This window comes from Tiliqua scincoides, chromosome 6 (genome assembly GCF_035046505.1).
Source record: "Tiliqua scincoides isolate rTilSci1 chromosome 6, rTilSci1.hap2, whole genome shotgun sequence".
In the NCBI taxonomy this organism is placed as follows: domain Eukaryota; kingdom Metazoa; phylum Chordata; class Lepidosauria; order Squamata; family Scincidae; genus Tiliqua; species Tiliqua scincoides.
The window spans coordinates 45,255,501-45,276,039 of record NC_089826.1 but is presented as its reverse complement, the minus strand read 5'-3'; the positions used below and the strand labels follow the sequence as shown (position 1 = coordinate 45,276,039).

Here is a 20,539-nt window from a genome sequence, read left to right as displayed (position 1 = left end):
AAATTGTTTTAATGCCAGGGTGCGGTTCCATTATTTTAATGGAACTTGGCTGATTTGTCACACAAAGGCTGGATTTTTTGAAAGAGGAACACATTCTTAACAAAAATGGCTCACAAAAGCAAGTACAGGTGTGCGCCACTTAACAACCTTCTGCTTAACAACAGACTGCATACATGATGGTGGTCAAAGTACAACAAAGAAGCTCTTAATGAGGCAGTCAGGTCTCCCATAGCCTGCAGCAGTGTCACGTTTACACTACAAAGAGGCTCTTAATGCATAGGAAATTCATCTCCAGGAACCTGTGCAGCCAGCTAGTGCCTGGCAGGGAGTGTCTGTTTACACAGTTGCAGACTTACCCCACCCCACTCCTGGGGCAAAGGTCTGAGATGCTGTCCCCCCCTGGGAAACGCTGCCCCCCACGTGCAAAGCCCCCCTACCTCGCTAGCGCAATGTAGCTTCGTGCAACATTCAGACTGACTGGGGAAGAGTTATGATGCTTCCCCTTGGTCTTAAAACTGCACTTCCAGAAAACCAGAAGTGCGCATTAGAAGCCTCAGTGAGGCCTCCTGTACAGTCCTAGAGGTGCGTGGACAGCACCCAGGGCATTTGCCCTGTTTGCCCAGCGCTAGGCCCGCTGCTCAGTTTACACAACAAAGGCACTAGATTGGGTTGAATACTCACTTAATGACCTAATCGCATAGCAATGGAGATAGAACGTATCCCTGTCATTAAGCAGCGCACACTTGTATAGGAAAGGAATTTAAAGAAGAAATTGATTTCAAGATAAACCGATGTTTATCAGAGTATCAGATATATACAGAATGCATAATTCCAGTATAGGGAATAGAGGAACTAATATTGCATAATTTAATATGCTTTAGTCCATTATGGGTTGTTGCTTAAAAAAAAATTGTTATTCAGGTTTATCTCTCAAATTCATTATACATAATTTCACTAACCAAAATATGAATTGTGGTCACCTTCACAATAACCTTGTCTAGCCAAGTCATCATCATTCCCATTTTCCAGAAAGGCAATTACTGCTCAGACAGCTACGGATTCCAGGCTGCCACACAGGTTTATGGCTTGATAAGTCGTTTTCAGGATTAGGTGTCAGTTTCTCAGGCTGCCAGCATGTTGAATTTCATGGCTTGCCAAAGTTCAGTTTATTTAAACAGAAAGCTTCACTTTAATAATTTCACATGACAGGTTACTGTTAACAGGTATTGCATGTATCATTTGTATATGTTTGGCAAAGATCTTCTTTGAAACTTGGCACAGACAAGCAGAGCACAAGACAAAAACGGCAACAAAGATAGGAGAGAATTGGCTTATCCAAACTTGTTTGCTTTGCAAATCTTTAAGCTTTGACTGTGCCCCTCCCCCATCACAGTAGCTATAGAAACATCAACTGCCTTGGGAGGGGAAAAAAAGAAACAATATAAGTATATTATTCCGCCCCCCTCCACTTTTCTCTGCTGTAATGGTTTCCCGTTGTTTGATTTTATGTATGATGACCTGGCAGCCTGCTCTGCTGAAGGACAGTGCACCAGTGCTTAACTGTGCATGCACATGACAGAAAGGAAGGTCACCTTCTAGCAGCTCTTCCTCACCTGGGTCAATTTCTTCCACTGCTGTTGCCACCATAAAAGCACTGGGTTGGGCATGCTAAAGCTGCGAGGAGGGGACTGGGTTGGGAGAGGCATACATACCTGTACCTTCACCATGCTTGAGACTTGGGCAAGTCCTGCAGCTAAAAGGTGGGATTGCAGGACTACACCTTTTCAGCTGGAATTTCTCTCCACAGTTCTAACATGCCAAGCCCAGGATGTTTTGGTAGCAAAAGTAGCAGTAGAGGGGCAAAACAGAGGGCTGATCTAGGGAAGGCACAAGTGAGAACTGCTGCTAGATGGCCCAGTATAGATTACTACTCCTGTTCCCCTCATACATTCACCAGAAGCACTACCTTTAGGAAGATGCACCACATGAGAATCAAGTATGAGAATCACATGAGAATTCTGGGGCATTTGGTGGGCCGCTGTGAGATACAGGAAGCTGGACTAGATGGGCCTATGGCCTGATCCAGTGGGGCTGTTCTTATGTTCTTAAGTATTTATTTGGTGTAGAAAAAACCTTAACCAGGGAGATAAATTTTACAATTCTTATAAGAATTCTCAGGCATTTTTTAAAAAAAAAATCATTTTCCTGTACTTCATTAGTGCCATTTCATACATACTATCTAGTTGCTACATCTTAATCTACGCCTTCTGTTTGACTCAGCCTAAAATTCCTGTAAAGTTCTTGGAGCATGCCCAACATCCTCTTTCTAGGCAAACAGTATGTGGTAAATATTTAAGGTGTCTCTTTCTGACTCTCAGACCCTAATTTATACATCATAGTGCAGTCTGAGCCTCTTTTACTATCATACACCAGCCAGAGAGGACATCAGTTCAAATGTCAGCAGCTGTGAGGAGGTTGGGGTACTTAACCCTTATTATATAGCCACTCTGGGAATGCAATTTTCAAAAGGAGAGCAGTGCAGAAGCAAAGGGTTAAATGCCCCCTACCTTTTCACTGCAGCCCCTCTCATGATTGAAAGATCTAAACTGCGCCCACATATTGCAGCTGAGTCTTGGACAATCGGCAACTTGGGATGCGTTAGCATCACAATAATAATAATAACAATACTGGTATTTATATACCACCTTTCTGGTCATCGGATTACTCCTCTTTTATTCAAGGCGGTTCACATAGGCAGGTTATCTCTAAACACCCGGAGGGGATTTTTACAATGACAAAAAGGTTCTCTCTTTCAAGAACCGCACATCATTTCAGATGAATCTGTCACGGTCTGGTATCACTTCCAGTCCCCAGTTGCCTCCCAGGCTGGCTGACAAGCAGCTCCTTCATCTCTCACTTGAAGGACAGCCAAGACGCTTCTTCACTCACACAAAAGAGCAGGTAGAATAACTCAGTTCAGCAGCTGCTTCAAGGTCTCGCTATTCATGGAGCTGCAGGTGGCCTCTAACTGTCAACCTTCAGATGTTATCTCCAGGCTAACGAGGCTCTACTCTCTAGACCAGACCTCCTGCCTGTTAGCACAAGGGGTGATAACACAATGTGTTTTCATGCACAGCAGTTGAGATATGATGTGACCAAAAATTCCTCTAAATGTGGATGTCTGCTAGTTCCATGGTCATGGTGGCAAAATGCCAGTTTTGCATGAGACAGCTGCTTTAGATGAAGAGATTGCATGAACCTGAACTTACAACACAAACACCCTCATGTGCTTCAGGGTCACCTGCATCAGTCTCTTATAGTGCAATGTTATGTATGTCTACTCAGCAGTAGTCCAGCTAGTTCAATGGAGCTTAGATAAGTGTGTATAGGTTTGCAGTGTTAATGACTCAAATAGTGCAATCCATAAACTGCACCCTTATGATGCATAGCCCAGTATCAATCAGCCAGTATCGATCAGAAGACCTTGTGGTGTAGCTGAAATAAATGTTAGTATTCTGCTGACTCCTTGATGCTTCTGCCTAATTCCTATGTTTTGGGAACAGGTCTACATAAATATGTTTCCTCCTTGGAGCAATATAAAATTGAGAAGTATACTTTCTGTCCAAAATAATCTATATTGCCTCTTATCTAAATGGAATAATCTTGCCTGGTAATTATAAAAAAATTATATAAATTGTATGACATAACCTGAATTAGGGCCCAAACCTATGGGCCATTAGCGCCAGCATTAGGTGTGGTAAACATGCTGTAAAAAGTTTACGGCACCCTTAGAGTAAGGTGCACTGGCACTGGGCCCAGTACTGGGAGGAGGATACCATGCAGCCACTAGAGATGCACCACCAGGCAGTGGTGCAACCTTTCAGGGCTGGAGGAAGGCATTCTGGGGCGGGAGTGGGAGGGAGGGACCAGGCCGGGAGGGGGGTGGGACCGGCGGAGGTCTTTTCTATCAGATTCTATCCTCCTTGTTGGGCTGGCAAAATAGCTGGCGCAGACTTGAGAAGCCTCATTGTAGGGCCTGGGGCTTTCCTTGGGGAAAGGGGACAAAAGTCCCCTTTCCCCAGAGACCTCTGGTGCCTTCCGCATGCCCACAGAATAGGGAAGTATAGAATTGGGTTGCCTGTTTGGTCTACCTGGCTGTTACAGATAGCTCAGGGATTCCAAATTACAGTTTGGAAAAACTAACTAAGCCACCAGGGGATTGCCTAAGTAGTCCAGCCTGATGCTTCAATGAAACAAACACATAAAAAGCCTTCATGATCACATCTCCTTTTCTGTAATTTTATTTCCTCAAATATATTTTAGCAGAATCAAGGGGGTTTCCCAGTCTCTCAAAGTATTCCACTCACTTATGGCACAAAGGACATAAAGGCATCTTGTATTTCTAGGTGGATCCATGCTGCATGAACTTCCTTATTAGTGGTTTTCAATTTAAAAAAACAATGACTAGGAGGGGTGAGGGAATGAAAGGAAAGATAGCTTGTCTTTTTCAGATTTATTAGCCAAAATACAAACAGAGGTTGGAAGAAGACACTTCAGAATGAAAATAAAGTCTCTTGCATAATATTAAATTATCAGCAAACCTTCCTAAACATGTCTAATCAATGTAGTCAAAGTCTTCTGGAATGCCAAATGTTTTGTTAATTTTGCTGTCTTCAAATCCAAATTTTCGCTTGGCCCATGATTTTACTACAAAGATATTATCTGTGGACAAAGGGAAGAAACAAATGCATTACATGAAAAGGTGCATTACATGATGGTGCTTGCAAGTTATAAAAATTTTGGGAACCAATGAATATTCCATTCCATTCCATTCCATTCTGTAACATGATCAGAATGTTATAGAGCCACTACCAATTAATAGTCTCAAGGTCAGTCTACATGTGACACTGTTCATGCCCCCAGCCTCTTCCTCATGGTGGTTTTTCACTTTCCATCTCTAGCTTGGGTCACCATACAAGTCCCTTTCACCATGTGAACACTGTCCTCACCAGTCTCAAACCTCCAACTGGGTTCCCATGCTGGGAAATAAACTCTCCACACAATGGCAAGGAGTTGCATGGCACTTGGTTGTAGCCCTTACAACAGAAGAGGCAAGTCACAAGGAAGAGGACTCAGACACAAATAAAGTAACATGATGATCAACTCATTATTAGTAACTAAGCATGTCACTTCAGCCAGATGGAGGGAATTCTGGCAGAGAGGCCAGAGTGTGCAGGCACTGGGCCTCCATGCCAGTCAGAGGAGCCTCAGGAGCCAATGAGGTTGGCAATTTCCCTGCCAAGCGGCGGGGAGGTGTTCTGGAGTGGGGAGAGGGTGGGGGGAAGGCGAAAAAGGAGGAATTCAGGCCCAGGAGGGAAGCAGGGATGGCAAAGGAGGCCTTCATTGGATCCTAATCCCTGACCTGAGCCTGAAAGCCCTACTTGTTTCTTGCCAGCATTTGAACTGGCCCAGATCAAAGTAGCCCCATTGGGCAGACTGGGGCTCGACATGAGGTAAGGGAACTAATGTTGCCTTACCTCAAGGAGACCTCAGGTTGACTCCCTGGCCCCTGTAGGATACATTGGGGGCTGTTTAAATGCCTCTGTACTGCAGCCATTAGTAACCCATTAGTTGCCAAACAAAAACCAATGATCTTAAAGTCACATGAATGATTGCTTCTTCCTGTGTGTTTATTTTTGCTCAAGGAAGGGACAGGAATGCTGCTGAGGAATGTAAATGCAAACGCACCAGTCCATCTGTTGGCTGCTTCCTTAGCTACTTTATTTGCTTGACCTAAAAAGAAAAAAAATCAGTACAAACAGATCCGATAATAAGACACGCTCAAAGCAATTAAAATTTCCATTTTTACAGGGGTTTGGAGAACACAAATCACAAGTATTTGAAAATGTTTTACTGCTCTTTTGGTTAATATTCAACCAATTCTCAAATATGATGTTTGGCATATCAAAGTGAAACAACATTCTGAAGATTAAAGGTTTTATAAGCGTACTATAAGGGAAAAATGCGACTTTACAACTACAGTCTATGACAGGTGGACAAATGAGAAGCAACAGAGATCCTAGATTCCTGATAATGGAGCCCAGCTTGGTCCCACGACTTTTTTCCAGAGACATACTTTCGGGAGCCACAGCACATCTAGTTGCAGAATCATGGCACCTGCCTTAGTGATGCATACCACAAATATCTGAACTGGTCCTGATGCTGCCACAGAAAAGTATTGTTGATTTAAAGAAAAAAGTGTGCAGTTCTCACTCTGTCTTTCACTGGACACATTTACATGGAAAAAGAAACATCACACGGATAAGTTACACAGTCTTTGATTTTGCAATGAAATTCCATAGAGAAAAATACAAGTGAACTCACTCATAGGCCAGTTCATGTGTTATTTTCAACTGCCTTCCTTGCTTATGGCAGTGGTTCTCAAACTCTCTGGGAATGTTTGAGAGCCCCTAAGTTCTTGCGTGGGTGGGAGGGGGAAGGCAGCAGGGGTGCAGGAAGGCAGCAGTGCAATCCTCAGGATCGCGCCGCTCAGGGGGGCTGCAGGGGCATAGGTACACGTACCCAAGCCCCTGTAGCCTCCTAGGGGTGGGGGGAGCCTGGTGTGACCTGCAGCAGGGCTCCCCGCAACAGTGAAAGTAGATGTGGAGTGATTGTGCCCCGCCTCCGCTAAAGTGGAAGTGGAGCGCGATCACTCCGCATCTACTTTCACTGCTAGGGGAGCCCTGCTGCAGGTCACGCTGGGCTCCGTGCACCCCCAGGAGGCTGCAGGGACTTGGGTACGTGTAAGCCCCCCTTAAGCCCCCCTGAGTGGCACAATCCTGGGGATCGCGCCGCTGCCTCCTCTCTGCCTCCAGGCTGCCCCTGCCACTTAAGGGGGCAGGGGCCAGGGCCCACAGGCTGGGGCGTTGTGATGCCCTAGTTCGAAAAGCTCTGGCTTATGAGTTGAAGCTATTGGCATGACCAGTATAGAACAAGCAATTACTGATGTCAGCCACAGAAACAAAGCACATATCCTTCGACATTGCAAGACTAGATGTAGTGGAGGTTCATGAGTTTTAGGCTGAGACACTAGTCATACAAATAAACAACTTACAGAGTGAACCTGTCTACAGAGAGCATGTCTACATAGATGTAAGTCCACTGAGTGCACAGGCCTTAATCCCAGGTAAGTGTGCATAGCATTGCAGTCTTAGGCTGAACTAAGCCCCATTGAACACGTTGAGTCTTACTTCCAAGTAGACATGCTTAGGATTGTGCTGTTAAAGGGGTAAGGAGAATAATATGGAAATGAGTTCTAAAAAAACAGAGTAAGGATTTTTAATATACTTTTGTGCAATACATGCCAAAATAGTTCTCAAAACATATTCTAGAGAACACCACATTGTGAAGGGGAAAGAAAAGTGCATGAAGCAAACACATGTCTTTCAACCCTCCTTTCCCTGTCTGTAGTGAATATAGTCTTAGACAGTTTCCCATGCTGAAACCCTGAGAGAGCTGTCATATTTCTCACACCCACACACACCCCTCAGTCTTGCCAGCGCTTGCCTAGCATTAATCATTGGCAGTGGTCAATGTAGAACATAACACTAATCTCTAGGGACGCTAAGAAATGAATGCAACATAAAACATTTCATTGTTAGAAAGTTTGTACTGTAGGCAAGACTTACTTAACTTGCAAAATGAACTGTTGTCACACACAAGGAGTGACAGTGCACATTACCTGAGGCCAAACACTGTAGTCAACAACATTAAAAATGTAAGTATGTAAATTTGTGCTGCTAAAAATGGAGCCTTTGGGCTTTTGTTTCATTTAGAGTGTCAAAAGGAAAGAGAAATGAATTTTTGTCCTTTTTCTGTGATATAGAAAGAGGAACTGGGCAGACTCTTTCTACAACAAAACAAATTTGTATTGTCAATGCATTATAGGTTTCCAGAGCAGGCATAAAATAAGTTCATATTTTAAGCACTCTCCCCCTTAGACCTTCGCTGTCATAATGATTCTTAGGTTTCTGATCTAAGAGTCTTTACTTGCATAAACTAAGCTGGTTCCCTGCAACTGTCCTAGGGAAGATTCTGCATTTGCAATTACAGGTTGAGCAACCCTTATCTGGAATTCTGAAATATGGAATATTCTAAAAAACAGAACTTTTTTGAGCACCAACATGACTTTCGTTTTTTACTTTTTTACCTAAAGAAATAAATCACAAACCGTGTTTCATGCACTAAATTATTTAAAATATTGTATAAAATTACCTTCAGGCTATGTGTATAAGGGGTATATGAAACATTAATGAATTTTGTGTTTAAACTTGGGCCCCATCTCTATTATGTATATGTAAGTATTCTGAGAAAGAAAAATCAGAAATCCAAAACACTTCTGGTCCCAAATTCTTCAGATAGGGGATGCCCAACCTGTTTTATTTCATGTCTTTCAGGGGGTAGTTCAGTGTACTCAGACAGAGAAGCATAGTATGAAAACTGTGAAAGATGTTTAGAACCTGAAACACTATTGCTAAGCTGCTGTTTGATGCAAGGCATATGGCCCACAACACCTCAATTCATAACTAATTGCACTCGTTGCCAGTTTGCTTCCAGACTCAATTCAAAATGTTGGGTTTGACATTTAAACCTCCTAAAGGTCTGGCACTAGGTTACTCATTGCTGCTTGCTCATGTTGGTGCTCTCTCATCGCTTGTTGGAGCTCCTTGGGGATTGTCTGTCTCCGTATAAACCTGCTAGAGCCCTGCTCTCAGACCCACTTCTAGAAGAAATTCTGAACATGCTTCTGGTATTACCTACAAAGCACTTCATGGCTCCACCCTACCTTGTGTATCTCACTAAACTCCTGCTCTAGATCTTTGCTCTTCCTGCACCACCACTCTCAAACAACCAAAGGACCCCTAGTTGTACCCTCAAAATACTCTGTCCTTTCTCCCTTGCTTCCCCTTATATGCTTGGAACTGCCTCCCAGGACACCTGAGGGATGCGTCTTCACTTCATTCAAGTCCCCTTAAAACCCAACTTTTCTATGGAGCTTCTGGTACTGCTCCTTAATCCTCTGCTTGCTGTAATTAAGCTTAGCATATGCTTCCCCTGCTTCCATCACCTCACCTCTCATTGTCTCCCTGGTGTTAAAGAAAAGGTCTCCTAGACAAGATGCTAAGAAATAGAGTTTTAAATGAGTGTACTGTACACACCAGTAGCCAGTTTGCAAGCACTGAGGTGTAGAAAGGTGTCTCTTACCACTTTACTTGGAAAACTTACTATTGCTTTCATGGGTTGATGCCACCATACTGAAGGGAATAAATGAACTAACAGAAGAAAATAAAGACATGCTGGTTTCTAAAACAGTTAAGAAAACAATATTGCAGAATTTGAAAAGCAAAAGAAATTAACCACAGAACAGTAACCTGGTCAAAGCAGGTCAAAACAACAGCTCCAGTTGTAGGTAGAAAGGCTACCCAACTAATCATCGCTTCATTTGGTTTCAGTGGGAGATCAACCCGCACATAGCAAGAGGCTGTCAATATGTTCTTCAGGTTCACTGCTCTCTGTTAAGACTCTCAGTAAATGTACTTGATAGAGAAACAATGTTGCCTTTTCAAATTAAATTGATAGAAATGCCTGTTCAATTTTACAGCCTACTGGTACAGTGTTTACAAGTTCATTTCCATAGACATGTTTCAGACGCACAAATATACAGGTACTCTGGTTGTAACAAAGTTTTAATTAAGTGTTGGGGAAACACTTTTCAGAATTCTAGCTTAGATTTTTCAAATCTAAGTTTTCAACTCGAGCTATAGAAGAAAATCCTAATCATAGCATTCTGTGGAGTGCCATAAGAAACAAGTGCAATAACTGTAACCATACAGCTATCACCCCTACAAATCACATGTGTCTTATTCCAGTGCTTTGGTCATGCCATATCTTTCATTGGTACACTGTGCACATAAACATCAAGCATCTAGCCCTTACTTTCAAAGTCCTCCACTATACTTTTGCAGTCTTCCTCACTCCTTTCATTTTGTGCTAAGTTCCCCCACTGCCTTTGTGTCTTGGTGATTTCTGCCTTCATTCTTGTCACTTCCTCTGTCTGAAGAGTTTCCGCCTCAGCAGACCGCCCTCTGTCAGTCACCCACACTAGCCATTTGTTGTCTGTCCTCAATTCCATTCTGCTCATGTTGCTACCTTTTTTTTTTAATGCAAGACCCAATAAGGTGTGCATTAAAACAAACGTTAACTTGCATCACTCAAAAACAAATCTGAAATACTAGAAAGAAGTCTGGGCTAGAATGAGAAAAATATATTGTTTAAGGTACAGGTGGAAAGTCTGCCTGTAATCCTGGAAGAGGAACTTCATACTGAAATTATGGGGTAGCAGTGGCACAAGGGTGACCAGTCCTCTTACTTTACTACTTCCTCTTACTTTAGCAATGAGCTTCAGGGCTGGCCATGAAGCCAACTGAAATGGCTGCCTCAGGCAACAGGGGGGCGCGCCCATTCACTTCTACTGCTTCTCTTCCTCCTACCTGGATCGGAAAAGTAAGTTTCCCTATTCCTTTTCCAACCCAGGCACTGGGAAGCACAGAGACTGGCACATCACTAAGTTACGGGGGGGGGGGGAGCATATTGCATACTTCCTCAAGCATCAGTAGATCCTGTGCCAAGCCTGCTGAGCTCTTATTTTTAAGACAACAAACAGAAGTTTGGCTTGATTTGGCTAGAACTGGAGTCTGAGAGGGCTTATATATTTCATTAAGGGTTTCTCTAACCTCCCCCTCCATAAATCTCAGTGCTGTAATAGAAAACAGGACACTCAGAAGTCTGTTCTATGTGAAATTTCAGCTAAGGTAATTCAGTAGAGTTTAGTGGGAAGCCTATTTTTTTTTAAAAGGGCATTTTCTGAAATGGGTGTAGCGTGGTTCCTAAGAGAAAAGTTAGAGCAATATTGTACAGGAGTCTCAGAACTGGATTCTTTGGAGTATATATCTATTGCAATATACCTATTGTAAGAGTGATGCAAAAGATCAGCTGTATATAGAAAGTGATAATGGAGAGAAAATTCTCAAACAGCAAAAAGGTAATGGAGAAAAGTAGCATAGCTAATCTTCTGCAACTGTGTTGTCTTGTGCTGAGAGATTTGACAGGCAAGGTTTTTCCATACTCCCCCTTTAAGAAAAGGCCTTGTTTGAATTTCCAGCAAAACTATTTACATACAGTATTGGCACTGTATCTGAAATGGTATAAAATGAAATTGTCTGAAAAACAGGAACTTCAAGATCTTGACCTTGAAAAATGCAAACGGCAAGAATGGCTAAATTTACAAAATAAGAAGTGGCTTGGACCAGTCCAAACCATCAGATTTCAGACATCTAGCGCATGCTGCAGGGATTTCTTTCAACCAGCAATGGCTCGATGCTCTAGAAGGCTTTCAAGTTACCATTAAAACCATACACTAGCAACTGGGCAGGAGGTCTGGTCTAGAGGGTAGAGCCTCCATTTGTCTGAAGATAACATCCACAAGGTCGCCAGTTCGAGGCCACAGGCACTGTGCGACCTTGAAGCAGCTGACAAGCTGAAGCCGAGCTATTCCATCTGCTCTGAGCGTGGGAGGATGGAGGCCAGATCAGAATGAAACATCTGAATTGTTGTGGCTCTTGAAAGATAGAGCCTTCTTTCAATTGTAAAAATCCCTATGAGGATTTAAATAAGCCTGCCTATGTAAACTGCCTTGAATAAAGTCTTGAATAAAGACCAAGAAAGGCGGTATATAAATAGCTGTATTATTATTATTAACTCATTTTTCCAACCAAACACATTACTACTGTGCAATTTTTACTTTGACATCTCTGAGCAGTTTATTCACCACAGGTTACTTACAAAGGTTAGGGCACATCTTTTCCTATTACCTTCTGACAGCATAGTAGATAAAATCTTTTTTAGTTCCAACCCTCTAGCTATGCATTAGTAGTCATAATTGTATTGTATTGGCAACCTTCAGTCTCGAAAGACTATGGTATCGCGCTCTGAAAGGTGGTTCTGGCACAGCGTCTAGTGTGGCTGAAAAGGCCAATCCGGGAGTGACAATCCCTTCCACACCGGGAGCAAGTGCAGTCTGTCCCTGGTCTGTCTCCCTGGCTATGGGCCTTCCTTCTTTGCCTCTTAGCCTCAGACTGTTGGCAAAGTGTCTCTTCAAACTGGGAAAGGCCATGCTGCACAGCCTGCCTCCAAGCGGGCCGCTCAGAGGCCAGGGTTTCCCACTTGTTGAGGTAGGCGGGCGGTAGCTGCCCAATGAGATGCAATGATCTCTCCCACCGTCGGAAGCAGCCCCTGGCGTCATGCTCTACGCCAATCGAGCAAAGACTTATAACCGGTAAACTGCTGCTTCCCGTGTTGTGCCGACGCCATATGGCGAAGTTGGAGTGTCCTCTCCAGTGCGCGAAGCCTGGGTAAAGAAGGTATGGAGGATAGGCTGTTACCCATGCAGCAAATCCCCCCTCTCCACGTCGCTGGAATGGTCCAATGGAAAGGCAGAAGCCAATACGGTTGGTTCCAGCGGCGTCGCAGGAGTTGCCAGAACATGACTGTGTTCAGCCATGAACTGCCTAAGGGACTCCGGCTCCTGATTTTGCCTGGAGGTTGACTCCTGAAGCCTTTTCCAGAACTGGATGTAGCCACAAGGCAGTGGAGGTTTGAGGTCAGAGTTTCCTTCTCTTAGATGAGCTGCCTTCCTAGGCTGACGAGTCCCATCTACCCGGTGGCTATTTAGTCGCCTCTTATGACAAGTAAAGCCAAACTGAGGGCCTATTCTTAGCCCCCGGCCCCCAGGGTAATAGTCATAATTACAGCTGTGCATTTCTCAGAATAAGTCACTTTTGCATATAAATGATTATTGGAAAAAAACAATGTCTATTCTACAGCAGCATAGCTCTGTGGTTAACCAGTCAGTGGGCACAGTACCCACTTCTCATCAGTGAGAGAGGAAAAGTTATGAGAATAATTCTAGAGCATACTACTTTGCATCCCTAACAAGGAAAGTTTGCGACCTTGGCAACACAGTGACAAAATAAGGTGCAGCAATGCAGGTACAATAACTGTTGGCCAAAGTTCAGGAACACCATACAGTTGGGACAATAACTTCCGGTAACCAGAAACTGTTTAGGTAGTTACTGTAGTATAGCATTTTCCAATGGGTGCTGCAAGAATCTCTAGGCCAGTGGTTCTCAAACTAGTGGGTCACGACCCATCAGTTCGTGTAAAAGTTCCCCCATCCCTTTAAGGGGCAGGGAAGGGGAGAGACAGGAAAGCAATCCCCAGGATCTCATCCGTATGGGGGGGCGAGAGGGGGTGCTTGTGACTTACATTATATAGGCAGGGCTGCAGAAGGTTTGGGGAGCCCTGCGCAGCCCTTCACAGTGCTCCCCAAGGTTTGGAAAGTCTGGAAAAAGTGGGTGCAAAGCACTTCCATTTTGCAGGAGGCGCTTTGCTCCTGCTGTTTCTGAACGTTCCAAGCCTTGGGGAGCGCTGCAGAGGGCTACACAGGGCTCTCAGCACCTCCTGCAGCCCTGCCTACATAACGCAAGTCACAAGCACCCCCCCATGCCCTTAGGGATGCGATCTTGGGGATCGCGCCACTGCCCTAGCCCCTCCCCTGCAAGAACTTACTGAGGGAGTAAAGCTCCCTCAAAGTTTGAGAACCACTGCTCTACGCTATTTTCATTATTTATTAAGGAGGTGGGGTGTGAACATGACAGATGTTTATGTATATCTTTTCATTATACAGTGTACATCTCACATTACACAAAATCTACAATTGGAAATGACTAGTATACATCTAGCAAAGCTGTGAGATGTAGAACTTAGACTGAAGGGGAAAAAAAAAACAAAGTAGCTCAAAGTTTGTACCAAGAGGGATCAAATTGTGTTATGTAAATAAATTACACCAGTATAAACAAATGTGACCAGTTTGCAGAATTCTGCAAATTCTAGACTGGCTATGGAGCCTCCCTCATGGCTCCATAAATCAATAAATTAAAATTAATTAAAACAAAATGGAACTATGTAAAGCACTGAAACCCTGTACATTAACCACTGGAAGTCCTATTTTGGTCTCCGAAATTTCACTAGGCATTATCTGTACATTTATACTATATGTTTGACACTAAGGGGGTGGGTTGTAGCTAGGTGGTCTTCTCCTTATGTGCAGAAAGTCCTAAGTTTAATTTTTTGCCCACACAGGACCAAAAGAGTTCCTGTCTGAAAACCCACCGAGCTGTCACTGATTGCTGTTGACAAAACTGAGCTAGATGAACCACTGGTGACTCAGGAGAAGGCAGTTTTCTATGTTCATATCATTGGAGCAATGGGGCACAGTTACCTTTAAAAGTAAAGAGGATGTTCTCAGAGAACTAAATTCTGTGTCACCATGCCAAGAACAGCCATATATCATGTAATGCCTAGATCAGCATACATACTACTATTCATTTACCTATTTTGTTTGGACAGGATCATGGAAAAACCTTGTTCCCTGCTCCCTTCTCATTTGTGACACAAGAGGCAAAGCTGAACAAGTGCTATCTGTTATGCTAATATGAAAGCAAGAGAAATTGCTCCCTGCCCAAACTGCTCTCAGAAATCTGAGACTGGTCCACATGAGATGACTGGAAGCAATGGGCGGGGGGGGGGAGCAGCAGATCTACAGCTCACCTTCTACAGCTTACTGTGGAGCTGAGTAACAAGTAAAAGCTCTTTCATTAAAAAAAGAAGAGAGAATCCAAATAGGTCAATAGCATGTGGGCAGCACAACTAAGCCTAGCGTATGGTTGTAGACAATGTATTTGTGTGGAGCTGACAGAAGTGTTTTGTTACTTAGTCCTGACAAACCCTATCAGACACTTTTTGGAAAGACAGTATTTCTGTACTGATGAGATTTGACAGTTTGACCTTTCCATAAGGGACATGGGAAGCCTGCACTGATGGGACTTGACAGACTTCCCCCCCTTTTTTTTGAAAAAAAAAGGTTCACAAAGATCCAATGCTGTAACAATGCAGCCTCACAGAGGCACAGCTATACAGTACTCTAAATACGTTACTGCTCTTGAGTGCAAAGGCAGATGCAACATTGTTCTATACACTTCCTTAGTTTTACAGAAAGCCTCCAAAGTGACTGGGTCAAAGACAACACTACCATAATTAATGCATGTGAATAAATACCTTCAAGGATTGAAAGGCATAGTCACAACAGAGGTCCACAAATTGTCACCTCGCCCAAAGACTTGATCATAAGCCACAGAGAATAGTTAGGAAGCGGCTCTCACACAAAAGGGGTGGATGGTTCACATACTCTATCACTCGGGATCAGTTCACAGTATGGTGGACTCATAATCAATATGACAGATTTTGGCACTTCTCAAGAGATATATCACAGACATTATTATGATTTATGCAAGCAATTTACATCCTGCCTTTCCTTCAGAAAAATGAGAGTGTTCAAAATGGTGTACAATACTGTACAGTAAAATGCCTTATTATAACAAAATACAGGTGGGCCCTCAGTACTTGCAGGGGATCCGTACCTGGACCTGTACAAAGTACAGTAATCACTAAATTCATTGTTCTCTGGTCCACACCATACCACTGATGTGTATGCTAGTTTTTCCTTATCAAAATACACTATCCTGCCCACTACAACATGGGGGGGGGGGAAGAAACAATTCCTAACTTCACATATGCACTCATGGGGTCTGTACTGGTGCTGATTACCCAGGGAGGATGGTGCTCATGGTGGATACCTCAGTGAGAAATGTCAACTCAGTATGTGGTCGCTGCTAAATTCCATGTTTGGGATAATCAGGAATGGGATAGAAGAGTAAAAAATTCTAGTACTGAAATGCACTTATACAAATGTATGCTGTGGCGGCATTTGGAGTACTGTACACAGTTCTGGTCTGTAGAGCAGTAATAAGAGCAGACAATGTCAACCAAAAAAATTAGGGTACGAGGATGAAATAACTTGTCTATGAAGGCAAAATGAAAGCGTCTGGGGTTCATGAGTTTAGTGACAAAAAATGACTACGGCTGCAATAGAATACACACTTCCCTGGGAGTAAGCCCCACTGAACACAACAAGACTTACTGCTGTGTAAACATGTACTGCAGAAGTTCTCAAACTGGGGCATTGTGACACCCTAGCCTGAGAAGCTCTGCCTTTGCCCCTTTAATGGGTGGATGGCGGTGACGTGATTCGAAGCGGGCTTGGTTTTTAGTCACCCCATCTGCTGTGGTATCCAGGGGTGCGGGGAACCCCACGGATCCCTCTGCAGGCCCTCCCCCCCGCATCTCAAAACGTTGAAGAAAGGCGATCATGAACTACTTCAGGTTTTGCAACCTGGAGGAACCTCAGATGCAGGATAGAGCTGGAAAAGATGAAACTTTGTTCTAATTCAGCAGTGCTTCTTTTATGTTTATAGAGCACTTTTCCTAAAGCACTTAGCATGTTACAGTCCATTAATACTGTCACTACAGTAGAGCCAGGATTGTGTAGTCATGGTTTAGAAGTTGGACTTAGATCTGGAAGATCTAGGTTCAAATCCTTGCTAAATCATAAACTTTCCTGGGTGACCTTGGGCCAGCCACTATCTCTCAGACTCATCTACCACTCAGGGTTGTTGCAAGGGCAAAAGGAGGAAAGGAACTTTGTTCACCATGAGCTCTTTGGAGGAAGGGTGGTATGAAAACGTGAAAAATACATACATTTTCATCAACTACAAGTAGCGATTTATTCCTGCAGATGCCTACCTTCCACCACCAAGCCAACTGACTCAGAGATTTTGGCTACAATCCTATGCACACTTCCATGAGAATAAGCCCCACTGAATACAGTGGAACTTACTTCTGAGCAGACATGCCTAGGATTGTGCCGTAAGTCCACAACCTTTCCTACAGCTCACTTTCAGGAGGTACACATAGGCCACCCAAGCCTGTTATGCTACAGAATGTCAATTTTGACTTCAAAATCAAACAACTGTCAGAGCAACTCTGAATATAACTTACGGATGTCTTCAACAACATCTGGATCACATTCTTTGTATTTATCTATTTCTGCCTTCAGCTGGTCTTTCTTCTGTCGAAGGGCAGCAAGTTCCTGTATTAGTGCTGCACGTTCTGCCTGGTCAGAATTTTGGGGGAGAATTCAAAAATTAAACAGTATTCTTAGAAAGTGGAAATTACATAACACAACAGTGTGATACTTTACCCCCTTTCCCTCTAAAAATGCAAGCAGCAGGTCTGCAGTCTGCACACCAATAAAACAGGACAATTTGTGTACCATGTGTATTTGGGAGCTCACAAATGACCTTGGTTGTAGAAGTTCAAGTAGGTTGTTCCAATATTTTCGTAGTCCTAAACTTTTGAAGTGGCATATTGATCAGAGACTTTGGAATGTCAATGGATGGATATACAAGTAGGCATGCCTCACTTCGAATTCATAACTTATACAGGCTGAGTCTTGTTATTTGCAAGAGTTCCGTTTCCAGAACTCAAATGCATGGCAAAAATTGCATTAAAGCAAATTCATTTAAAAAACAATGTCCTTTTGCTCAGTGATTTTAAAAACAGCCTTGCTGACCTCTGAAATGCATCAATCTGGAGACCAATGGCCAATCTGGAGACAGATAATTAGTCTCTTCCCAAATACTTAGCTTAGAAAGGCTTCACTCCAAGGCAGTGCGGGGGGGGGGGGAGAGAGAATGGAAAAGGTGATAATCATTGTCATTCTTTCACATGCTCAGGGGGAAGGGACGGGGTTGCTTGCCTTGAAGTGAAGCTGTTTCAAGTGCCTGGAGAAAGAATGATCCTCTCTCGTATTAATGAGGCTATTGAGGCTATTGTTAAACGACTTTTTTCCTTTAATTTAAAGGACGCTTCTCGTCGAATTGAGATAAAACGTTGGGTGAAAAATCCATGGATTGTTAGGTTACACCTGTAAACTGCAATAACCCTTAGTAAGAACAAAAAAACCTCTGACCAACTTACAGGTTGTGCATTGACCCCCCCCCCCAAATATACCAAATATCAGTGCTACTGCTCTCTTTCAAGAAATGGAATGCAGGACAGAGTATTCACCCGGCTCCTGCCACTGCATTTCCCTTCTAACCTACTGTAATCTAAGTTTTCAAACTAATGCCTTATTATTTCTAAATAAACAAACAGAACTTACAGTATCCTGGCGGCCAATTTTTGATTTCTCAATGCTTTCCTGTAAGATCTCTTTCTTCCGGCTATATTCAGAGAACTGAAGGAAGATAAGAAGAACCCAAACAATATTTTCATAATATAAACTTCTCCATCTTTATATTGAATGGTAAACTTACAATTTTTAAACTTCAGAAATAAACTTTTAAAACAGATCTGTTCTTCTGTGATAAGTCTGGAGTATGGCCAGGATGCAGTTATTCCATAAAGCACACCCCACACTTTCCAACAGTGGCCGCTGGCACTACCACCACCATCCAACAACTTTGCAGTCGATATCTGTCCCTTGGACAGAGCCTTGAGACTTCATCCCATCTAGTGATCTCTGCCCCCATTCACCACATTATATTCCACACCACCTTTTTCAGGAGTCACCACTGGCAACTGGTGCTGCTACTAGAGGAACAGGAGAGGCATTTTAGGCTGCTGGCCTCCTGGACAGAACTCTAAGGACACTTTCACTACCACACTTAGGACAGCTTATATTTTCTGCCTTTTTCAAATGAATGTTATGTTTATGGTGTCATTTATTTCCCCAAACCATTATTGTTTTTAGATCGTGAGCCCTTTGCGATCATGACTAGTAAAACATAAAACATGGGGGCTGTAAGTTGTTCTAACAACGTGGCTGAAGGGCAGGATATAAATCGAACAAATAAAACAAATTTTTTAAAATGGTAACAATTTGAGCAGCAGACTAGGACACAGGGAACTTGGTCTCCCCAACTCCTTTTCACAGCTACTCTAAGGGAAAAATCACTGACATTCCCTTTACATCAAGAGAATTCCATCTGCTGCGGACACAATATCAACTCCGCCCCTTGCACACACTCCAGCTTAGGAGATACTGCATGTTATAGGAAGATGAGTCTCTGTGTTTCTACATCTGTCAGCCACATTTTTTTCTGCAAAATCTAATGAAGAGATACAGTTATGCAAACATGCATGTATTTTGGAGCCTTGGGAGTTTCCTCATGTATTTGCATACCTGCATCTCCTCTTCAAATGTTACAGAAAAGTTTTCAATAAACTGTAGAAATATAGGCCTTGGCCGTACAAAACTGCAGATGACAAGGGAAATCTATTTCTGATTCAATACTCTTATATTAAAAATAAGAAAATAAAATTCCTACACATAAAAGCCTGAATATTAAGGAGAATGGACTGGCATTTATTATAAATTCCAGTGGCGTTCACATTAACACACACACACTTGCACATATCCTTCTAACATTGTATAACTAAGGGGTTCAATACTTTTTTAAACCACTCTATTAGCAGATATTGTTATCTACTAACTTAGAATTAATCCACACTAAGGCTACAATCCTATGCATACTTGCATGGGAGCAAATCTCACTGAATACAGCATTACTTATTTCTGAACAAATATGCACAGGAGTGTGCTGTAAGTAAAAGTGCTGAAACGTTACCTAACATGCTGCTGAGTTGCCCAGCAATTTAGTTATCAGTATCATAATTGTTTATTCAATACCTATAAAGCAAAGCCTCATAGGTGCAGCTCATCTGAGAGAAGGAAAACTCTGATCCCAAACCTCCACTGCCTTGTGGCTACATCCAGTTATGGAAAAGGCTTCAGGAGTCAACCTCGAGGCAAAATCCAGAGCCAGAGTCCCTGAGGCAGTTCATGGCTGAACACAGTCACGTTCTGGCAACTCCTGTGACGCCGCTGGAACCAACCGTATTGGCCTCTGCCTTTCCATTGGACCATTTCAGCGACGTGGAGAGGGGGGATTTGCTGCATGGGTAACAGCCTATCCTCCATACCTACTTTACCCAGGCTTCTCGCACTGGAGAGGACACTCTGTTCCAGAACCACCATTCAGAGCGTGACACCATAGTCTTCCGAGACTGAAGGATGCCAACTCTCATAGGTGGAGCCACTGCATTGTGTTTCTAAGTTCTTCAGTCCATCTTGCCTGCATAGCACTTTTCACAACCAGTCTTCCAGCAAGTCGAAGAATGATTCATGTCACACCAGTCAAGTTGCATTGCTAAGATTCTGTTTTGTTGACTCACTGACAAGTACTTACTCCGCATCACCTTTTATGGTGAAGCTTTGCACAAAGGTGTCCTAGTACAGGGATGTCTTTACAGATTTGCTCTCCTATTTTTCAGCCAAACTCAGAAAATCAGTCTTGGATTCAAGCCTTCCAAATCTCAACAAACTAAACATGCAAACTAGAAATATCCCCCGCCCCTTGTATAACCTGTTTTGGTAGTGCAATAGAAACAATTTCTACAA

General features: G+C 43.1%; 1 protein-coding gene across 1 annotated transcript in view; it reads right to left on the bottom strand.

Annotated features, from left to right (window-relative positions):
* Positions 1-4,327: 4,327 nt before the first annotated feature.
* MND1 (meiotic nuclear divisions 1) overlaps positions 4,328-20,539 on the bottom strand; it is a 65,871-nt gene continuing 49,659 nt past the window's right edge. Inside the window, exons 5-8 of the mRNA XM_066632644.1 lie at positions 18,239-18,313; positions 17,074-17,188; positions 5,749-5,793; positions 4,328-4,722 (exon numbers count right to left, since the gene is read on the bottom strand). Of these exons, the coding sequence (XP_066488741.1) occupies positions 4,616-4,722; positions 5,749-5,793; positions 17,074-17,188; positions 18,239-18,313 (342 nt within the window). The 3' untranslated portion in view covers positions 4,328-4,615. The remainder of the gene's footprint in view (positions 4,723-5,748; positions 5,794-17,073; positions 17,189-18,238; positions 18,314-20,539) is intronic.